Here is an 18,138-nt window from a genome sequence, read left to right on the forward strand (position 1 = left end):
GTATTGACTCACTCGCAGGGTTCAGTCATGTGACATGCGCACTCGGCCCTGGTTTGGAGTTTGTTATGACAAGTCGAGGCCTCGGTGTAAATTAGTATCGCAGCCCCCTGTCTCTGCCCCGGGCTTATCCGTCATGGAGGGCATGGACCTGGACCTGGACCAGGAGCTCATGCAGAAATTCAGCTGCATGGGAACAACAGACAAAGACATTTTAATATCGGAATTTCAGAGGCTCCTGGGGTTTCAGCTGAATCCCGCCGGATGCGCCTTCTTCTTGGACATGACCAACTGGTGAGCTCGGGGATTCGTTTACGGCCTGCTATGCGCTGGGTGTCGGAGAAAAGATACAGATATGTAGCTAGCTTTCTGCACTGCGTCTCTCGCTATACAAAGGTTATTAATCTAAAAAAAAGGAAACTGAAGATAAAAGTAATGAAACTAGCTTACTTTAGTTGACAAGGAACATTATTGTTTGGACCTATTACCAGGGACAGTTAACGACGTCGTAGTAACGTAACTAGCTGAGTCAGTGTGACTTTTGATTGCCTGTCAGGGACACAGATGGTGGCAGTATTTGCATATCTGTTAAAATACTGACTGCGTTACATTATTCTGGTGTGTAATGAGAATATAATCCAAAACCTCTTTGCTTTTAATTGGATATTCAAAAGATCATAACATCAGGGCATATCTATTGCAAATGCCACCCGAGTAATCCCCTCATTTATTACATAATCTACAAGCGCTCACTCGCTGCTTAGATTGCCTTCAACGCCAGATACTCTGGGTAAAATTTAAACTCCTTCAATATGATTGAGAGCTTAATATCGATTTTTTTTTCATTGAGAATATCAAGGAAATTATTTTAGTTTGCTGTTTGAATGACTTTGACTTCCGGTGGCTTGTTTTCTCTATTTAATAGTGAGCTACGCAGTGCAGTGGTGGGAAAACGAAAATAAATGTGCTTAAGAGTGTGACTGACTGTTCTGAAATTCCCCTTAAAACACATACCTGCCTAAATATGGCGTTATGTGAACAAAAGAAGTAAGCTTCATTAAAGCAACATACTTGTTTCAAGTACCTTGCAAAAGTCGTCATAACCTTACAACATTTTTAGATTTTGTCACTTCACGACCAATACATTTTAAGTTCAAGTTTTGTATTCTGACAGGAGGACAACCTTAAACATAGAGCCACAGCTAGTTTGGAAGGATTTCAATTCATGTATTTTCATGGTAAAGGTTTAGACCATTTGAAAATTTGTGGAAGGTGTTAGTTTAGTTGGTTTTAGGAAACTACAATTAGCCCTTTTCAGCAGCAATTACTTTTTTCTGCCCTTCAAGCTTTAATTTTTATAATTGTTTTTCTTTTTATTTACCTTATTAAGGCCTCTGAGTGGCTTAAGCATTTCCTGCTAGACATCAGATGAAAGATAGGGTACGTCCTAGAGAGGCTGCTAAACACTTCTAACTAATTTTAAAATAAAATTTTAAAAAAATCTATGTAAAAAAGGTTTAGTTAACTTAGTTCACTCTTATTTAACTTAAATGTTCTCATTCTGTTTAAGCTGCTGCTGAAATATAACAGACATATATGTTTTGTTGTGCAGGAATCTGGTCTGATATCTGTTGCCATTCTCCTCTTTCTTTATTCTAGGAATTTGCAGGCTGCCATAGGAGCTTACTATGACTTTGAAAGCCCAAACTTCAGTGCACCTTGCATGTCCTTTGTGAAGGATGTGACGATTGGTGAGGGTGAATCCGTTCCACCTGACACACCATTCACAAAAACCTGGAGGATACAGAATACTGGTAAGCCAGCTGGACCATTCATAAAAGTTCTTTTTTTACAGAGTCTGGAAAGTCTGGAAATCATGAAAAAATAATGGTAAAATGTTTTATTTTCAAACTTTATTCCTTTTTTTTTTTAAATCTAAGAGATAAAAATCTTATGATTCTAGTTTCAGATATTTTTACAAAGAAAAATCTCACAGAAAACGTTTCATTTTGTTCAATTTATTGGTAATAGTGTATAAATGGTAATATCAAGAACTTTACTAGGCAAATTGGTCCTATGCATATCCAGGAATATATAATTAAAGCAATCTATTACAGTCCAATCATGCAGGGAGATTTAAACTCAATTACATACACTCCTTTTCTAATGGTTATTATGCAGCAGAGTCAATTTTATTTTATAATGCCAGCTGGTAAAAGTTTTCTAATTAAAGGAACAGAAGCTCAGCCAAATGCATCAAGTGACTACTGTCTTTGCAGCAATCCCTCTTCTGAGCAAGCACATGGTGACTGTAGAAAGGAACAGCTCCCCTTTCACAAGATAAAAGCCTCCACCAGAACCAGACTCTGCATATGTGGCAGTGTTCAAACACCATTATACCAAGAAAAGGAGCATTGTGCTAAATTGGAAGCCAGGTGTTTCATTGTTTTGTTCTTTTTTGGAACCTACAAATAGCAAACCCCAACTAGGTAAATGTTTTGTGCTCAAATGTCTTTAATGTTATGGAAACTGTTGGAAAAAAATGCAGACACTTGAATCTGGAAAATTATGGATTTTTGAAATGAAATAGTTCTAGAAATCCTTTTTATATTAAAGGGCAAAAATACAACCATGTGAGCTTCTTGTTTGTGTCCGTGCCTTCCAGGTCCAGAGTCATGGCCTCCTGGGGTTTCTCTGAAGTATGTGGGAGGTGATCAGTTTGGCCATGTGAACATGGTGATGGTGCGCTCTCTAGATCCCCAGGAAATGACTGATGTCAGTGTGCAGATGCACAGCCCCGTTTCTCCTGGCATGTACCAGGGTCAGTGGAGAATGTGCACAGCTACAGGACTTTACTATGGAGGTAAGGAGAGCACACTTACACTTCAGCAACCTGCTGTGGATAGCAGCCTCCTGCACCGTTCGTACTGATGACTCTGATATCAGCTAATGAATTATTCTGAAAAACCCACTACATTCAAATAGTGAAAGTCTACAAAAAGACAATTAAACAGAGTATAAAACAGCATTTTTACAGAAGGAGGAGATTGCTTTGTCTTAATAAAAGGAAGTTATTAAAGCCTTTGTTCAGATCTAGCAACACTCTCCCTGACTGATTAAATCCCAAGTTAACAGCTTTAGCCCTTTTCCCACTTGGCAGTAAAATCTATCTGGAGTAATCAGATCTCAGTGGCCTGCTCGTCATGAAAATTTAACACAAAGCCATGTCACACAGTCAGCCGAATAACAAAACAAGATGTCAGCAGCTTTACTGGAATTTCTGTAGACTTACAAAGAAATTTAGTTGCTGGAACAATAATGTTACCTATGCATTAACAAATTTATTGTTTTATGAAAGAGTTTATTTATATTGTAGGGAACGCCATTTCATTACATTAGAAACTCACATTCATGTGATTATTTTTTAATATTTGTTGAACAAAGTAACTTCATGTTTTGGGATTTTATAGAGCTGTAAAGTTAAACCACTTAACTTCACCCCATTAAAGCACTCAGTTTCATACACAATGGTATTGTGAACATAAGCCCAGTAAGTGGTGCTCATGGAAAGTTCCGACTCTTGTTATGTGACTGAGATTGTGCGTTTTTTTTTATCCGGTTACCACAGCAAATGTAATAAGCTCCAAAATCAATCAAAACAAACCTTACAGCTTGGAACGAAACAGCTTGTAATTCGATCCCTTTCAGCCTATTTATAGAGGAAGAGTTTGTCTTTCGAGGCATGGTACACTTAAATTTCACAAGTGTTTTATTTCAACTTAGAAAAGCTTTTACTAACCAGCTTGATGCAACAGTACACACTGGCAATCAAAGTTTCATATTGACAAACCATAAAATACATAAAATTTCACTGCCAGTGTTATTCTGAAATACTGATATTTCCCTCACTTTTAGGAGTTGAAGAGTTGAACTTAGCCATTCATTGAACTGTTCCAAACTGAAGATTCCCATTTTGCCTTAACTATAAACAACCATCCACAGTCCTCCTCTGTTTGATAATTACCATGTAAATCCTACAATGCATTGTCAGTCTACTCCTTTGTGTAATGATTGAGCACTTAGTGGTCAACATTAGGATCTGCCAAGAATCTGGGCAAATTTTAAACAAAGCACATCAATAATTGACGCAGTTGCTTTTTTCAGGTATTGCTCTGACAATGAATGAACGTAAAGCTCCAGTATGCAACTTCATAAACTATTTTTGTTTTGTGCATATTTGTTTAAACTGAAATGCACCGCTCTCGGTCAGAAAACAACCAGTCAGAACCAGGAGAAAGGTCAATTATGCTTGTATATGTGCTGCTCAATGTACTAATGGCAGGGAAACAACTCACCGTCACAGGAAAACAGTTTATCGGCCGTCCTCAGTGGCCATGGTAACTAACCTGTGGTGTATTTCTGCATATGGCCATAAGACCACAGGAAGGAGGCAGTGGAGCTAATGTTTTTTTGCACAAATTATCTGTTTCTTATTATTTTGTCACGGCACAGTGACAGTTTTAACAAATATGTAAAAAAAACTTACTGCTTATCAAAGTTATATACTGCAGCTTTAAATGAGGGAGAACTGAGAAAGTATTCAATCTTTATACAAAAAATATGTAGGGACCCTGTATTAGATTATCTAGTTGAGAAAAACCCGTAAGTAGTGCACTTTTAATGGATTACAAGTTGGGTTTTTTTATTCAGTGAACTAGATCATAGAGGATGTCAAAACATATTCAATACCTACCTACAAACAAGTTTTCTTACTTACGTGAGAAGTAAAAAAACTGTTTTTTGCTTATGAACATGTATTATAGTTTAGGCTACATGATTTGAAGTTAGTTTGAATTTCTTCTACATAAAATTAGGAATGATATCAATGCTGTCCATTAATATCTCATCTGCTACTTCAATAAGATATTTTCAAATCAAACACAGCTTGGTTGTTTCACATATTTTTGAAAGTGAATTCTAACCTTTTACTGAACAACGTCCCAACAGGAGGAATCAAAAGCAGAGCTTCTGAGTAATTACAATGATCAAACTGTGATATAATATTTTTAAGAAAGTGTTGGATTTTAAATTTTTTTATTTTTTTAGATGTAGTAACCATGTTCCTTTGTCTCGTCAGATGTCATTTGGGTGATTCTGAGCGTAGAAGTCGGAGGCCTCCTCGGAGTCACGCAGCAACTTTCCTCTTTCCAAGCTGAGTTCAACACCCAGCCTCACCGCAGCCTGGAAGGAGACTACAACCCGTTTGCCTCGCCACAGAAGAGCAAGTGCCCCAACAGTAACAACAACCACGTCCACAGTGACAGCAGCAGTAGTGTCACAGAGGAACATTTGCAGGGAAGCCCACACCCGCTGCAGCAAGGCCAGAATGGACTTTCACACGGCTCTGTGGATATAGTAGCAAACCGTCTACAAAGCAGTCTATCAGTAGTTCCGTGTAACCAGGTGAGATATTTTGGAGAGAAGAAAGATTTTTCTTACAACTAAATCAGGAGAAAATAGGCTTTAAAATTGAATCATGTTGCTATTTGAAGCCGTTTGCAGACTGGTGAGTTTCATAAAACATTTATCTACGACTCCATTATAGTTGAAAAAGCTTTGAAGTAAATTAATCTTTTATTGAAGTATACACACACAGAAAAAATCCAACCTTTAATTTAAGTGTATTTCAAGAAATGTACCAGTAGAAGAATAGTTTGTACCTCCTCTGTCAACACATTATACAACCCCCGTTAGCCAATAGGGCTGCGCTCGGTCCAGTCCTGTAATATTTCACACACACTGAGGGATCTTTGACCAACTCTCTTTACACAATCTCTCTAGATCAAGGCTGTCCAAACTTTTTGTCTCGTGGGCCAAAATCAGCTCAAAAATACTCACGGGCTTAAAAAAATACCACTTTTAAAAACTAAAACCAGAAATTTTTTTAAATTATTTTTTTATGTACTCAACAATGATCTAATTTTGAATTTTAATGTCACAAAAAAAATTGATTTTTTTTTTAGGAACAGGATTATAGATTCAAAACTTCAAATGCCTTTTGCTTGTTTTCCTTATTAAATGAAAGGCATCCAGTTGGCTTATTATTTTGGGCCAGATTGAAGAAAACAAGAAAATATTTGTACATTCTTAACAATAAAAACAAGCTGTAGGTAATTTGTAAACACTTGCTGTATTTAGCTAAGTTTTAATACAGCAATTAAAAGCAGATGTGGCTGCACCAAGGTGTAGAGAGCTTGATGTTTTATTTTTATTTTTTTACTGTAAGCAAAAGGTTAAGCACTTCTCTTATAATTTGGTCATAAGTTTTTGATCGTTATGTTGAAATTAATTGTAAAATAAAATCTATCAGACTTTTATTCAGTATAGATATACATCTAGCCTGGCTGTACTGTAGCAGTACATTTGTAATTAGGTGACAGTTTTGATACTGTTAAGACGATGAACCCACATTTTTTGACTCATTTTTTTGCTTTTCCTGCATCTCAGTACTTTCACCTCCCTTTGTGAGCTTTAGCATCTCAGTCACTATATAAACTGTGAGCATATAGGAGAATGAAAACCTATCTGACCGGCCAAATGAATTATTGGCATGCAGAATTTTTCATGAATGTCACTTGAAATATATTATCCTTCCAAGTATTAGGTCTAAACAGTTTGTGATTGTGATTTATCACACAGTAATCTTTCAGTCTTAACAGTATCTTGTGCAGCTCTAGCATTTAGGTAGCACCTAATGGTTGTTTTGGAGACTAGGTGAACCACAGGTGACAATCTATGCATCAGTTTTCCAGCACAGAGCTTCTGCATATTTGTTTCTTCTTTACTTTCTTTACCACCGTGCCTGCTCTGCATGGTGACCACTTCCTTTGTGAAAGCAGCCCAAGTTCTGTCCTATTTCAGAAGGTGGTTTTACAAATCATTGACAGCAAGGGCTAGCAATAATCTTGCCACTGAGAATGTTATAGTTTGTTTTTTTTTTCCTCACAAAATCAAAAACCGAATTTAAAGGTTGGATTCTCAGGAGCCTTTCAATGTGAGATTATGCTACAGCAGCAGAGAAGGATTTACATCTTAAAGGCTTTTTGCACATCTTTGTCAGAGGTGCCAGTAAATGTACTAAATCTGAATATTTTAATAAAGGAATCAATGCGGCAGCTATGGAATAAAAATGGAATTAAGTATTTTCAGCTTTCTGCTGCACTCATCTACACTGCTCACTTCTAAAACTCCCTTCGTATTTATGTTTTGGCTTTATGGTGTGTGAGTTAAGAATATGAGTTGTGTTTCATGTGTTCTACATTTATCTGTTTACAATATCGGTGTGTGTTTCTTTTCTAACTCTCTGGTTTTGCACCTCTGATTAATTATTTTTAAATTATTCCCTTCTCTTACAGATACAAGAGCCCTCTCCTTTTGGGCACTCTTAATCATGGGACTTATCACTGTATGGCAGCACTAAGTTGTACCTCTGGAATTTCTCACACCAATAAACCAGGAGGCTTTACTGTGGAGTGTGGAGGTCAAAACACTTTATGCAAAGTCCAATTACACTTAAAAACAAACAAACAAACAAAAAAAAAACGCCAGAGGCCGACGCTCCTGATGTGCAGCTGAACCAACATCCCACTGTATGCACGTGTGAATGCTAAGTTAAAAAATATGAGTGCTACGAGTCTTGAGTGATAAGCTTTTTTTTTTCTTTTACTTTTAAGATTTCCTTTTTTTTTCTTTAGTTGACAAGGATGCACATGGGCAGAGCTGAAAGTAGTGGGTGTTTGAGAGCTTTTTTGTGTGTGTGTGAAGATGTGCGTGCATTGTGCAACCTGAAAAGAGACTTCAGAGTTAAAGCCATTAATTTTTGCCAACTGATTCTACAGTTTCTGCTTCTCTTAGTTTGTTTTCTTGAATTTTGGACCCTCTGGCCGATCTAGCACTAAGGTTGATTTTTAAAGGCTACCCTGAAATGCAGTTTTTGGGTTTTAGATGTCAATTCAGTTAGTGTAAGATTTTTACTACATGACTCTTGGCATATTGACATTTTTTCTACCCTGTCACACTGCATGGAGTGTAAACAGCTGAACACATTTTTTGTGCTTAGTCAGGTTGGTGGCCATTGCTACTTAGACAAATATAGATTTGGCAAAATTGAGTTGAATCAAGTTCACTCGCATATCCGTGGAATCAATACTGTTAGCAACTTGTATCAAATACAATATCATTATATAAATTTATTGGTGCTTTATCCAGTCATTGTGTGAGTTGGTATTAGGTTTAGTTTAAGTCTTGAAAACTTTCATTTCATTTTCTCCAGAATGGACCCACCTGCACCATCCACCAAGCTTTAAATTGGTCCTGAAGTCACAAAAGCAGGCACAAAAAAGGAGCATTTTTGCTGTTAACAACTCGTCTCTGAAGTTGATGTTTTTTTTTAAGAGTTTTCAGGCTAAGTTACTTTTGAATATATCTAATTATGCCTCACAAATGAGGGTTTTCATTTACAAACACAGCATTGTAACTCAATTAGTGCACATCATGCTGTAAGACTTAAAACTCAAGCCATATTGACATCAATAAATACTTTATAAAGACATTATGCCACATTATACAAAATCAAAGAGTTTGGTTCAGCCTGTATTAGACTTAACATTTAGGTTGAATGTATTTTGTGAATGTAGATAAAAATTACAACGTTGACAATGTTTTCTATTACCCAAAGAACCTGGATTATGTTTGAACTAAACTGGCAGTTTGACTCTGTGTACTTTCTTTCCCTGTCTTTTGTCTTACAAAATGTTTTGGAAGCTATGTATTAACATGTACTGAACTAATTAGAGATGCACCAATGAATTAGCCACAGATTGTAATTGGCCAATTTTCTGTTGATTGGCTCTGACTGGTCTTTGGCCAATCAAACTCTCAAAAATCAGATCGTTCATGAAAAGCACCAAAACCAAAACACCTATCATATTTTGTGCCTTTTGTTTCCATGGTGAGGGAAGTCCAGTTTCCCGTAGGAAATCTGTGCTCTGTCCTATTTTGACTCTTCAGCATGACACAGTTTGATCACTGGACAGCTCCGGTTGCCTTGGATCATTTGACAAGATAAAAATGATGCCTCCTGAGCAACTCTCACCCACCACATATATCACACATGTTCTCCACTTCTACAGAATCAACTAAAATATTGCAGCAATGGCCCAATAACATTAGTGAATCCCACCCTACACTAAGCTGTCTACACTGTTGATTTGTTTGTGATGCGTGAAACTGACGTCTTATTCTACTTTCTGACTATTTTGGCTAATATTTACTTAAACACCTTCAGGCTCTCAGTAAGCATTGAAAGTTCATTTCTTGACATGGAGTTGATGTCCACATAAAACATGTCTTAATACCCCAAAACTGTGTTTTCAATATACATTAGCCATCCACATTTAGTTTAGCACAATTTTTAAATTTAATATAATTTAGATAAACTTTAAAGGGATATCCTTTGCATAAATTAAGATATTCTTGCGGTTCTGGAATTTTCTGCTAAGTTACTAATACAAACAAATTTTTTTGTATTTTAAGTGTCATGGAATAAAAATATCAGATAAAGCAAAATTGTAATTGCCAGATCAGACCTAATAGGAAACTGGAAATTGGTGTTGGTAAGCAAAAGCCTGATTGGTGCATCTCTACAGCTCATTGTGTCATTGCAAATGAATTCACATGTCCTTTTGAAGTGTCAGCAGTTCTTTACGTTCTTTTACCAAATGACTAATATATGCACTGAGTGATCTAACCTTCTTCACAAAGGCTGTTATTTTCTTTCAGAATGACTGCAAAGTCAGAGAAAGGTTATGATCGCTGTGATTATATCATCTGCAGTCGGTGTGTTAGACCACCTCATCAAATTGGTGCCCTTTAGTTGATGAAAGTGTAAACCCCTGAGGCGCTGAACCATGATATGACAATACCAGCTAATGCAGAAATACTGCTCCTGTTGCGCTGAAGCATTTCCTTCCAGTAACTCGTGCGATGTGTGTTTCTTCTTCCAAATGTCATTTCATCGAGTACTAGGTGTGTTGTTTTCTTTGTGTAGCATCTGAAGTTTCCTTCACAGGGTGAATCAGTTGGTGTAAGACTCACACAGCAGCGCATGTATGCAAGTGAGGAAGTGCAAGCAAGTGAAAGATCATTTCTTATATGTTTGATGAATGTTTCTACAATTAAATTATCACGGAAATGAGCTACATGCTTTGTCGTGTCTGCAGTTTTTGTTTATGGATTCGTTGACCAAAAGTCTGACTCCAGCTTAAAACTAAGAGTGTAAAGGACAACCCATTTTCAGTTCACTGATAGTCAGTCCGCCATAATTTTAATCTAAATTGTCCAAGTATTTCAAAGACGTTATGTTACAAACATTCCAATCAGACTCCCATGGCCGTTGGGAGAGAAAAAGGCCCACAGTAGCACCAATGCTCTATAATACCTAACAGTTCACAGTGAGTGCTTTTCATATATTTATTACTTGTTTGACATAAAATCCACCGTGAGATTTTTCAAAAATCTATATTTTTGTTTAATTTGACCAAAACACGCAATAATATGTAAAGTCCCCGCAGAGTTTACCATTTACATTTGTGTAGGACAGCAATGAATTGTCTTGGCACTACTCTATTGCCTTGATAGTTACTGTATTGGTATTTTCTAATTTATAAATAACTGTTGATAATTGCATCTACCAAACACAAAAACATGATTGTTATTGAGACTGGACGACTCAAAGATTGCTTAGTTTCTTTGCTTCTCTAAAGTTATTAAAAACACAAGCTTCTTTGTCAAGTCATATTTATACCCCAAACAAACAGAAAGCTGTGGATTACAGATTAGAAGTTACTAGAAACACGGATCAACTTGAAAAAGTATAAATTTGGCTTCACTTACATTTATCTAATCAAGTTATTTAGTTGTACCAATAATTGTGGCACAGGTGATTTTGTTAAAATGACTAAGTCAGTTACATATTTGTATAATTTCAGATTTTTAACAGCACTCTTTATTGTAGAGCCTTAGACTAAATTGATGGACATTGTGATATTTTCTTCCACATTGTCACTTTAAATTAGATTTTCCTTTTTAATATCCATGAAGATATTGTAAATAAAGGTTTCCACTACATAATTAGTTTATGTTTTATATGTCCACCTTCATATCTTGGTGCAGGTTCTTTAATGTAATAAGAGGTTTCTCCTTCACAGAGGAAATGAAATCTAATCTAAAATAACACGTGGACTCCATAGAAAAACAAACACACACACAGACGGAACTGGGTTTTTTTTTCAACAAACTTCTTTCCCTTCCAAATCAATATCTCAATATTGACACCATCACAGCAAATTTGATTGGATTTTTTCTTCTTTTTATCACTATAGTCATTATTATCTGTGATCATAATCACTTTTATGCATATTTAAATGAACTTCTTGTTACATCAAGATGAACAGGCACTACACCAGTTAGGAGATAAAAGTACATCACTAACTATGAACATACATCTTCTAGACTGCTAATATGGGGTTTTTCACATTGTGAGCTGCAGCCCCCTGTGTGCATAAGGAAAAAAGATCAACATAAAAAAAAAGCATTTACATGTACACCTTTTTTACTGTCTCAACATAGTTAGGTCTCATTTTCAACTCAACACAGTTGTACAGTTACAATAGAATATAATCTTTAAATTACATCATCATGTACAAATCTGACAGCGTGGGATAACATCACGCTTTTATGAAACACTGACAGTTTCATTGCAATAAAATTCATACGATATGTTATCTATTACTTAACACGTTTTCCATTGCTGTCATTTAATGAAACACATTTACATGTATAACACTACATTTTTTCTTAATAGTCAATCACTTGCATTTTTTTTTTTTTTTTACTTTTTTTTTTTGCTTGTTTTGTTACAACTTTGTATAACATTTACACGACTCATACACACTGGATGATACGGATGTTTTACCCCAAAGTATTCACCTGGAATTATAGATAAGGAGTCTGAACTTGCAGATAATGTGTATATGATCAGTCTAACACCTGTGCTGTTGCATGTTTGTGTATTGCATGTGAGCATTGAGAAAGTGGGAGAGTTTAACAACAGGAGTCGTTTTTACCCTGCTGGACACGCTTGCACTCTAAGACGCACCTTGTGAGCTGGTGATGTGTTTTGTCCTTGTGTGTGAGACCTTTCCAAATCCAGAGCTGAACACATCCAGTCACAGCTGGTAATGTGTAATTTTTTATCACTACGTCTCAAAAACACTTAATCTAAACTTGCACTGTAGGTGCAACCCGGAAGTACACAACCTACTAATCAGCATTTGATAAATATAATGTAATCTTAGTAATAAAAGTAATTATAAAAAATATGATAAAATGCTAATCCTTGCATAAGTATTCATACCCGTTGAACATGTTCAACCACAAACAATGTAACACATCGGTATTCAGTCCCTGCTTTGGTCAGATGAGACCAAAATTGAACTTCAGAACACTCCACATCTCTTCTACTCCTGATTTTCTTCAGCAAGAGCAAAGAAGCAGGAGTGAACTGAGATAAATACAAGAGAAAACTGGACGGAAAACCCTTCAGAGGCTGCAGAAGACTTAAACGTAGGGTGGTAGTTCACCTTCCAGCAGGATAGCACTATATATACAGCCGCATATATTGAAATGTTAGAATGGCATAATCAGATTTCAGACTTAAATTCAATTGAGAATCTGTGGCAAGGTTTAAATATTACTATTTCTTGCTACTTTGCAAAGAGGAACATGCAAAAAAATAAAAATAAAAATGCAATTGCCACAACATGTGCAAAGCTGGAAGAGAAATGCTCCCAAAAACATGTACCTGTAATTCCAGGCAAAATTGGTGCTTTAAATTGTGTCTCTGGGGGGAGAATATAATGTTCACACAACATGTACATGCATACATCAATTCTTATTTGTCTTTTTTCTTTTCCCAAATTACCTTTTTACTTCTTCTGAACTCCTTGGTGTTGGTTTTACTTCACAAAGCATCTGGTCAAAACATGAACAAAAGTTCAAGTGGTATGAATACTTTAACTAGGCACTGTAATTCCTAGACAGTAAAATAAAGTTTAAAAGCAACCATGTACTCCACTGAGTCAGGGGTTATCTTGCATGACATGTTACTGGCTCACTGAGCAGATTTTGCAGACCGAAGGGAATCCGGTTGGGCAGGGAAGCAAAAACTAATTTAGTGAATCCATTTCATGAGATATGTGTAATTAGTGTATGGAGTGATAAGTGATGGATCATTCTTTGGCTCAGTTGGGGATGGGCCACATAACTACTGCTTTATGCCAGTAAAATATTTAGACATCTTACCCTCTTTAAAGCCCAATCACAAGTACATTCATGTCCTGTTGGAAAGGGGTCAATCTTTAGACAAACCACTGTTGCACAGTTATCCACCGACATGCATCCACACGCCCCTTGCTCTGGAAAAGAGTCCCAGGCGCATGTATTGTTCAAGACATCCTTCCTATAATGCAGCCGAAGTCTCAAGCTCAAGATGAGTTGATCCAACTTCGCTCAGAAGTAATGCTTGTATGTCTCGTTAACACAGTTTGATTAAAGTGAACCCTGATTTGCTGAAGCACGGATGGAAGCTTCTGCAAAAACTGTAAATCCTTTCCATGGATTTGCATGAGGATGGTGTGGTCAAAGGATTTACGGGACAAAAACGAAAAGGTTGAAAACAAAGCAAATGTGAGGTCAGTTCATCGAGAAGCCTTCTCTTGTGAACCCGGGAGCACATGCATGTCCAGAAGCATGTAATGCTGCATTTGTAGTTGAAGTGTTGCATCAGAATGTAGCCGTAGCGAGGCTGCAGGGACTTGGGGAATGTAACTCTTTGCATAGCACATGCTGCTATGCAATGTTCAGAAACAGTTTGAAACACATAGCACTGCACACACTGGAACGCAGGCTGGACAGGATTCAAAAGAAAAAGGAAACAAAAAGGATAGTGTCTGTGGTACTGATAACACTACACAGCATTCCTGTTGTAAGAATGACATACACAGCATTAAAAATGCTACACAAAATGGCATCACACCGTATATACACAATGCAGGTTAGAGAACCTCATCTTTGTTAAATGAGTAAAACATTATCATATCTTCCCTTCAGGAAAACACACTGCAGTACACTGTGAGTTAATAATAAGCTGCATTGTATATTAAACACAGCCACACAGAGAAGCAATGTGTTCCTGCACTGTCTTCATGTTTTTGTTGAGTGTGTCTACAATAGCACAACTGCTGTTTTTTGAATGTGTAACTTCACCCACCTCAAATGCTGGATAAAATATACTATACTGATATAGTGTCTTTTTAGGTTACTAAGTTTTAGTTAGGCAAGACAGCTTGGCGCATCTGTTGGGCAAAGGATGTGTTGCTCTTAAGTCTCTGGCTATGTGCGGTGCAGTTGGACGGGACAGTTCAAGCTGCCTCCAGCGGCATGTCTCTGTCCACTCATGTGACTAGATTGGCTCCACGTAATTGGCCGGGTACAGTCCCTCCTGGCCGCTGTCCAAACGACCTCTGCACCAGCCTTGCTCATCTTCATCCTCCGTCTTGGTGAATTCGTCACCTGTGAAGGAGATTTAAAAATTCCATCAACACAAATGACACAGGTTCTGATGTGAACAGACATATTTCCATGTAGACTATCAATAAATCATTTTAAAAGAACAGCGCAAACAATACAAATGTATTTAGTTTTTAAGAAAACATTAAAATTAATACTCCTTCAACTTTGCCTATGTTTTATCACAATGCAGCCAAAATTTGTATTTTCTTCTTTTATGTGGAACATCAGAAAATGCAAAACACTTTAGGGGTGTGAATACTTTGCAAGGAACTGCATCCCCCAGTTTATGCTACTCAGCTGAAGATTTTTGCTTTGAAATGACCAGGATACTTTATCTTTGTCCTTTGTAAATCTAGTGAGATTCAATTACTTTAATTTTAATTACGTATGCTTTTTATAATTGTGTTGACGTTTCCTTGTTTTGTATTTATTGTTTGCATTCATTTTGTATTTATTGACACAATTTGCATAATTACGTCTATTTAACCTTGTTTGGTTTTTAATAGGACAAATTGAGCATTCTTCAGGGACAACAGATGAAAAACAACCTTTTAGCTAAGTCCAGGACATTTACAGAAATGTCAGTTGATGTGCATTTTCCCATCCAAATACAATTAAAAACAGACTCATAAATTTTTTTTTACTTTATAGCTTTCAGTGTCACAATCATTGGAAAGGGGGACACATTTTATATAACATGAACCTCCAAACTGGTTTTAGTTATGGACGGACATATTGCTTTTTCTTTAAATGTGTCTATAACTCTGTGGCTAAAACATGAAAAAGCTAAAGAAAAAAATCAAGATAAAGATGCACAGCTGATGTTACAGCTACTGAGATTCTCTTTAAATTACTATTTGTGATCATGCAGGAACCTCTGAGCATTTTTTTGGACCATTGCTCAAGCAGCTTGAGTTAATTGATGGCAAACGCCTGTAATTTGTTCCCAAGTGTAGCTATTATTCCTAATCCCTGTTATTTCTTGTAGAGGAAGGAGGCTTTAGAACAGAAAATGAAACAATAGTTTTTGTTTTTTAACCATAGCTTTCCATCACATCCGTATTCACCGGTGTGGTCAAATAATTACCTGCTTTGAAGGTGAGCTCATCCTGCTCCTGGCCATCATAGTCATAGAGGGCGCGAACACGGACGCCTTTCCCAGTGCTGGAATCGTCTTCAAACGAATTTCTGTTTCCACCGTTTTCGTTGCCGGAGTATGCAGTGGGCTGCTCGTCGTCGGACCACTCGGCCGAATAAGCTTGGTTCTTGTCATAGCTGCTCACACTAAAAAAGGGGGAAAATGTTGGGTTAGATTTGAAGTAAAACTCATTCAAAAAAGAAAACATAGTTTTAAGATGTTAAAACACTATGTTTTAACATCTTAATAACAATTATATTAATTAATTTTAATTAAATTTTATTCATTATTAATAATAATTTGATAAAATTAACAAATTATTTGTTCATCCTAACAAGTGTTTGAACAATCGCTGCTACTAAAATCCTTTCAGTTGGTCGACTTTTTTTTATTTACGGAAAAGATAAAATACAGAAAATGACATTACATTACACAGTATTATTCAAGATGAAACTTAAATAATAATTTCAAAACCGCTCCCAAAATGAAATGGTTTCAATAAGAAAATGGAAATGCCTTCAACTAACCTGCTACGGTCACCAGGGGGAGCCACATGGTCAGTGCTTGGAGTGGGTGGGGCTCCATCTGGTTTCTTCTTCTTTGGAGGAGCAGCTGCTTGGTCTGGGTTGTACTCCTACACAAAAATATTACATTAATATATAACACATACAAAATAAATCCAGGGAGCAGTTCTGAAAGCTTGTTTGGTCCAAACTATGAATGTTTTACCTCAAATGCTGGCCAGTTCATGGGCATCCCTGGGCCATGATTATTGCTGAACCACCTCAGGTCTTCTTGTGTGCTTATGGCCTGAATTGTGCGCTCCAGTTCTCTGTATACTGTGACATAGCTGAGGAGAGAAGAGCGGAACAAACTGTAACAATGGAGGGACCAGAAGGGACGTGAGGCTGCTGCCAAACTGGCACCAGAACTCACACTGTGGCTCAGATTCCGGATTGAAAGAGATCCAAGGTTAGAGCATGAGTGGATTTTCTCTCTCTGAATTCTTTGCCAAAGCTGGAACCCCCAACTGCTGAAGTGTTTAGCCTAAATAACAGTTTTTGTGTATTCAATTAACTTTCCATGCAAAAATGTGATATGCAATGTTTGCAAAACTATTTATACAGCACTAACCTTTTCCCAGTTTGTGACAGTACAGCAACAAGCTTGAAAGTTTTCTATGATGGACCAACACAAAGGACCACATGTTTGTGAAGTGAAAGGCAAATGATACATGTTTTGAAAGATTAGAAAACATCTGAAAAATGTGGTGTGTGGTTGTATTCAATAAATTAGAATATTTATTCCTATCAGCCTCGATTGTCAGATTTAAAGGTACCTTTGAAAATAATAAGGTATTAAACACACTTTTCATAAAACCATAATTTGAAATGTGTTCTGAAAATAAACTAACTTTTCCAATAATATTCTAATTCATTGAATGTCTTTGTGTCTGTATTCAGTCCCCCCAAGTGAGTACTTTGAGGAACCTCCCGTTGCTGCAATTACAGCTGCAAATTGAATTAGATTTAAAACATCCTGATAAAAAGTGAACCTCCACTTCAGTTTGAAGTTTTTTGCAGCCTCTAACAAGTTTTTTTCTTGTTCTGCCCAGTAGTTAGTTCCATCAATTTTGTCCTGGTTTTACAGAAGCAAAATTACTGTTTACAAGTAATGTGCAATTGGTTGCATTTGATTTAGGGGTAACATAGTAAACATAAATCTGCACTGGTTTGTGTTAGCCTGCAGTTACAAATCCCAGCAAAATACATTGACATTTGTGGCTGTAACATGACAAAAAAAGGAAACAGTTCACATTATACACAAATACATTTCAAAGCATATAATGTATTAATTTAGGTCTAATATGGTATAACACAGAAATAGTACGGTAGTAGAGCAAAAGGTGTCGCATAATTTCGAATAGATAGTTCATGATGAAACAATCTTCTGAGATGCCAGTGAGATTGATGGAAAACAAACTTAGCAGGTTTGTTTAAAGAGCCTGTAAATCCCTTTGCCGTGGCTCCTGGCTTGTTTATTAGACACAGCTTAAAAGCAGGCCAGAATATGATAAGCATTTGTTCTGAACCAAATTCATTTTGTCAGAAACGCCATTGAATGAATTTTCGGTTAATTAATGTTGTGAGGCTGAGTGCTAATGAGAAATACACAGCTGGTTGATACGCATGTTGAAATTAATCAGCTTGAAGTGAACTGTGCTGAATGTGACACAGGTCCAATCAAACTAATCAACTAAAATTTGTTTGTTGCTTGGATTTTTTTTTTTTTTTTAATCAAAACTATTAATG

General features: G+C 36.6%; 2 protein-coding genes across 4 annotated transcripts in view; one reads left to right on the forward strand and one right to left on the reverse strand.

The window, feature by feature from the left end:
• On the forward strand, positions 1-10,258 carry LOC114160512 (uncharacterized protein C6orf106 homolog). Its single transcript, XM_028043176.1, has 5 exons — positions 1-291; positions 1,657-1,811; positions 2,663-2,860; positions 5,135-5,460; positions 7,413-10,258. The coding sequence occupies exons 1-5, from the start codon at positions 35-37 to the stop codon at positions 7,443-7,445; spliced, it is 969 nt and encodes a 322-aa protein (XP_027898977.1). The 5' UTR covers positions 1-34; the 3' UTR covers positions 7,446-10,258.
• Positions 10,259-11,336: 1,078 nt separating this feature from the next.
• pacsin1a (protein kinase C and casein kinase substrate in neurons 1a) overlaps positions 11,337-18,138 on the reverse strand; it is a 40,378-nt gene continuing 33,576 nt past the window's right edge. For all 3 annotated transcript variants that reach the window (XM_028042905.1, XM_028042980.1, XM_028043055.1), the window contains 4 exons: positions 16,556-16,676; positions 16,354-16,460; positions 15,776-15,972; positions 11,337-14,688 (listed from right to left, as the gene is read on the reverse strand). In XM_028042905.1, coding sequence (XP_027898706.1) covers positions 14,579-14,688; positions 15,776-15,972; positions 16,354-16,460; positions 16,556-16,676 — 535 coding nt within the window. In that variant the 3' untranslated portion in view covers positions 11,337-14,578. The remainder of the gene's footprint in view (positions 14,689-15,775; positions 15,973-16,353; positions 16,461-16,555; positions 16,677-18,138) is intronic.

Source organism: Xiphophorus couchianus, chromosome 1 (genome assembly GCF_001444195.1).
Source record: "Xiphophorus couchianus chromosome 1, X_couchianus-1.0, whole genome shotgun sequence".
Classification (NCBI taxonomy): domain Eukaryota; kingdom Metazoa; phylum Chordata; class Actinopteri; order Cyprinodontiformes; family Poeciliidae; genus Xiphophorus; species Xiphophorus couchianus.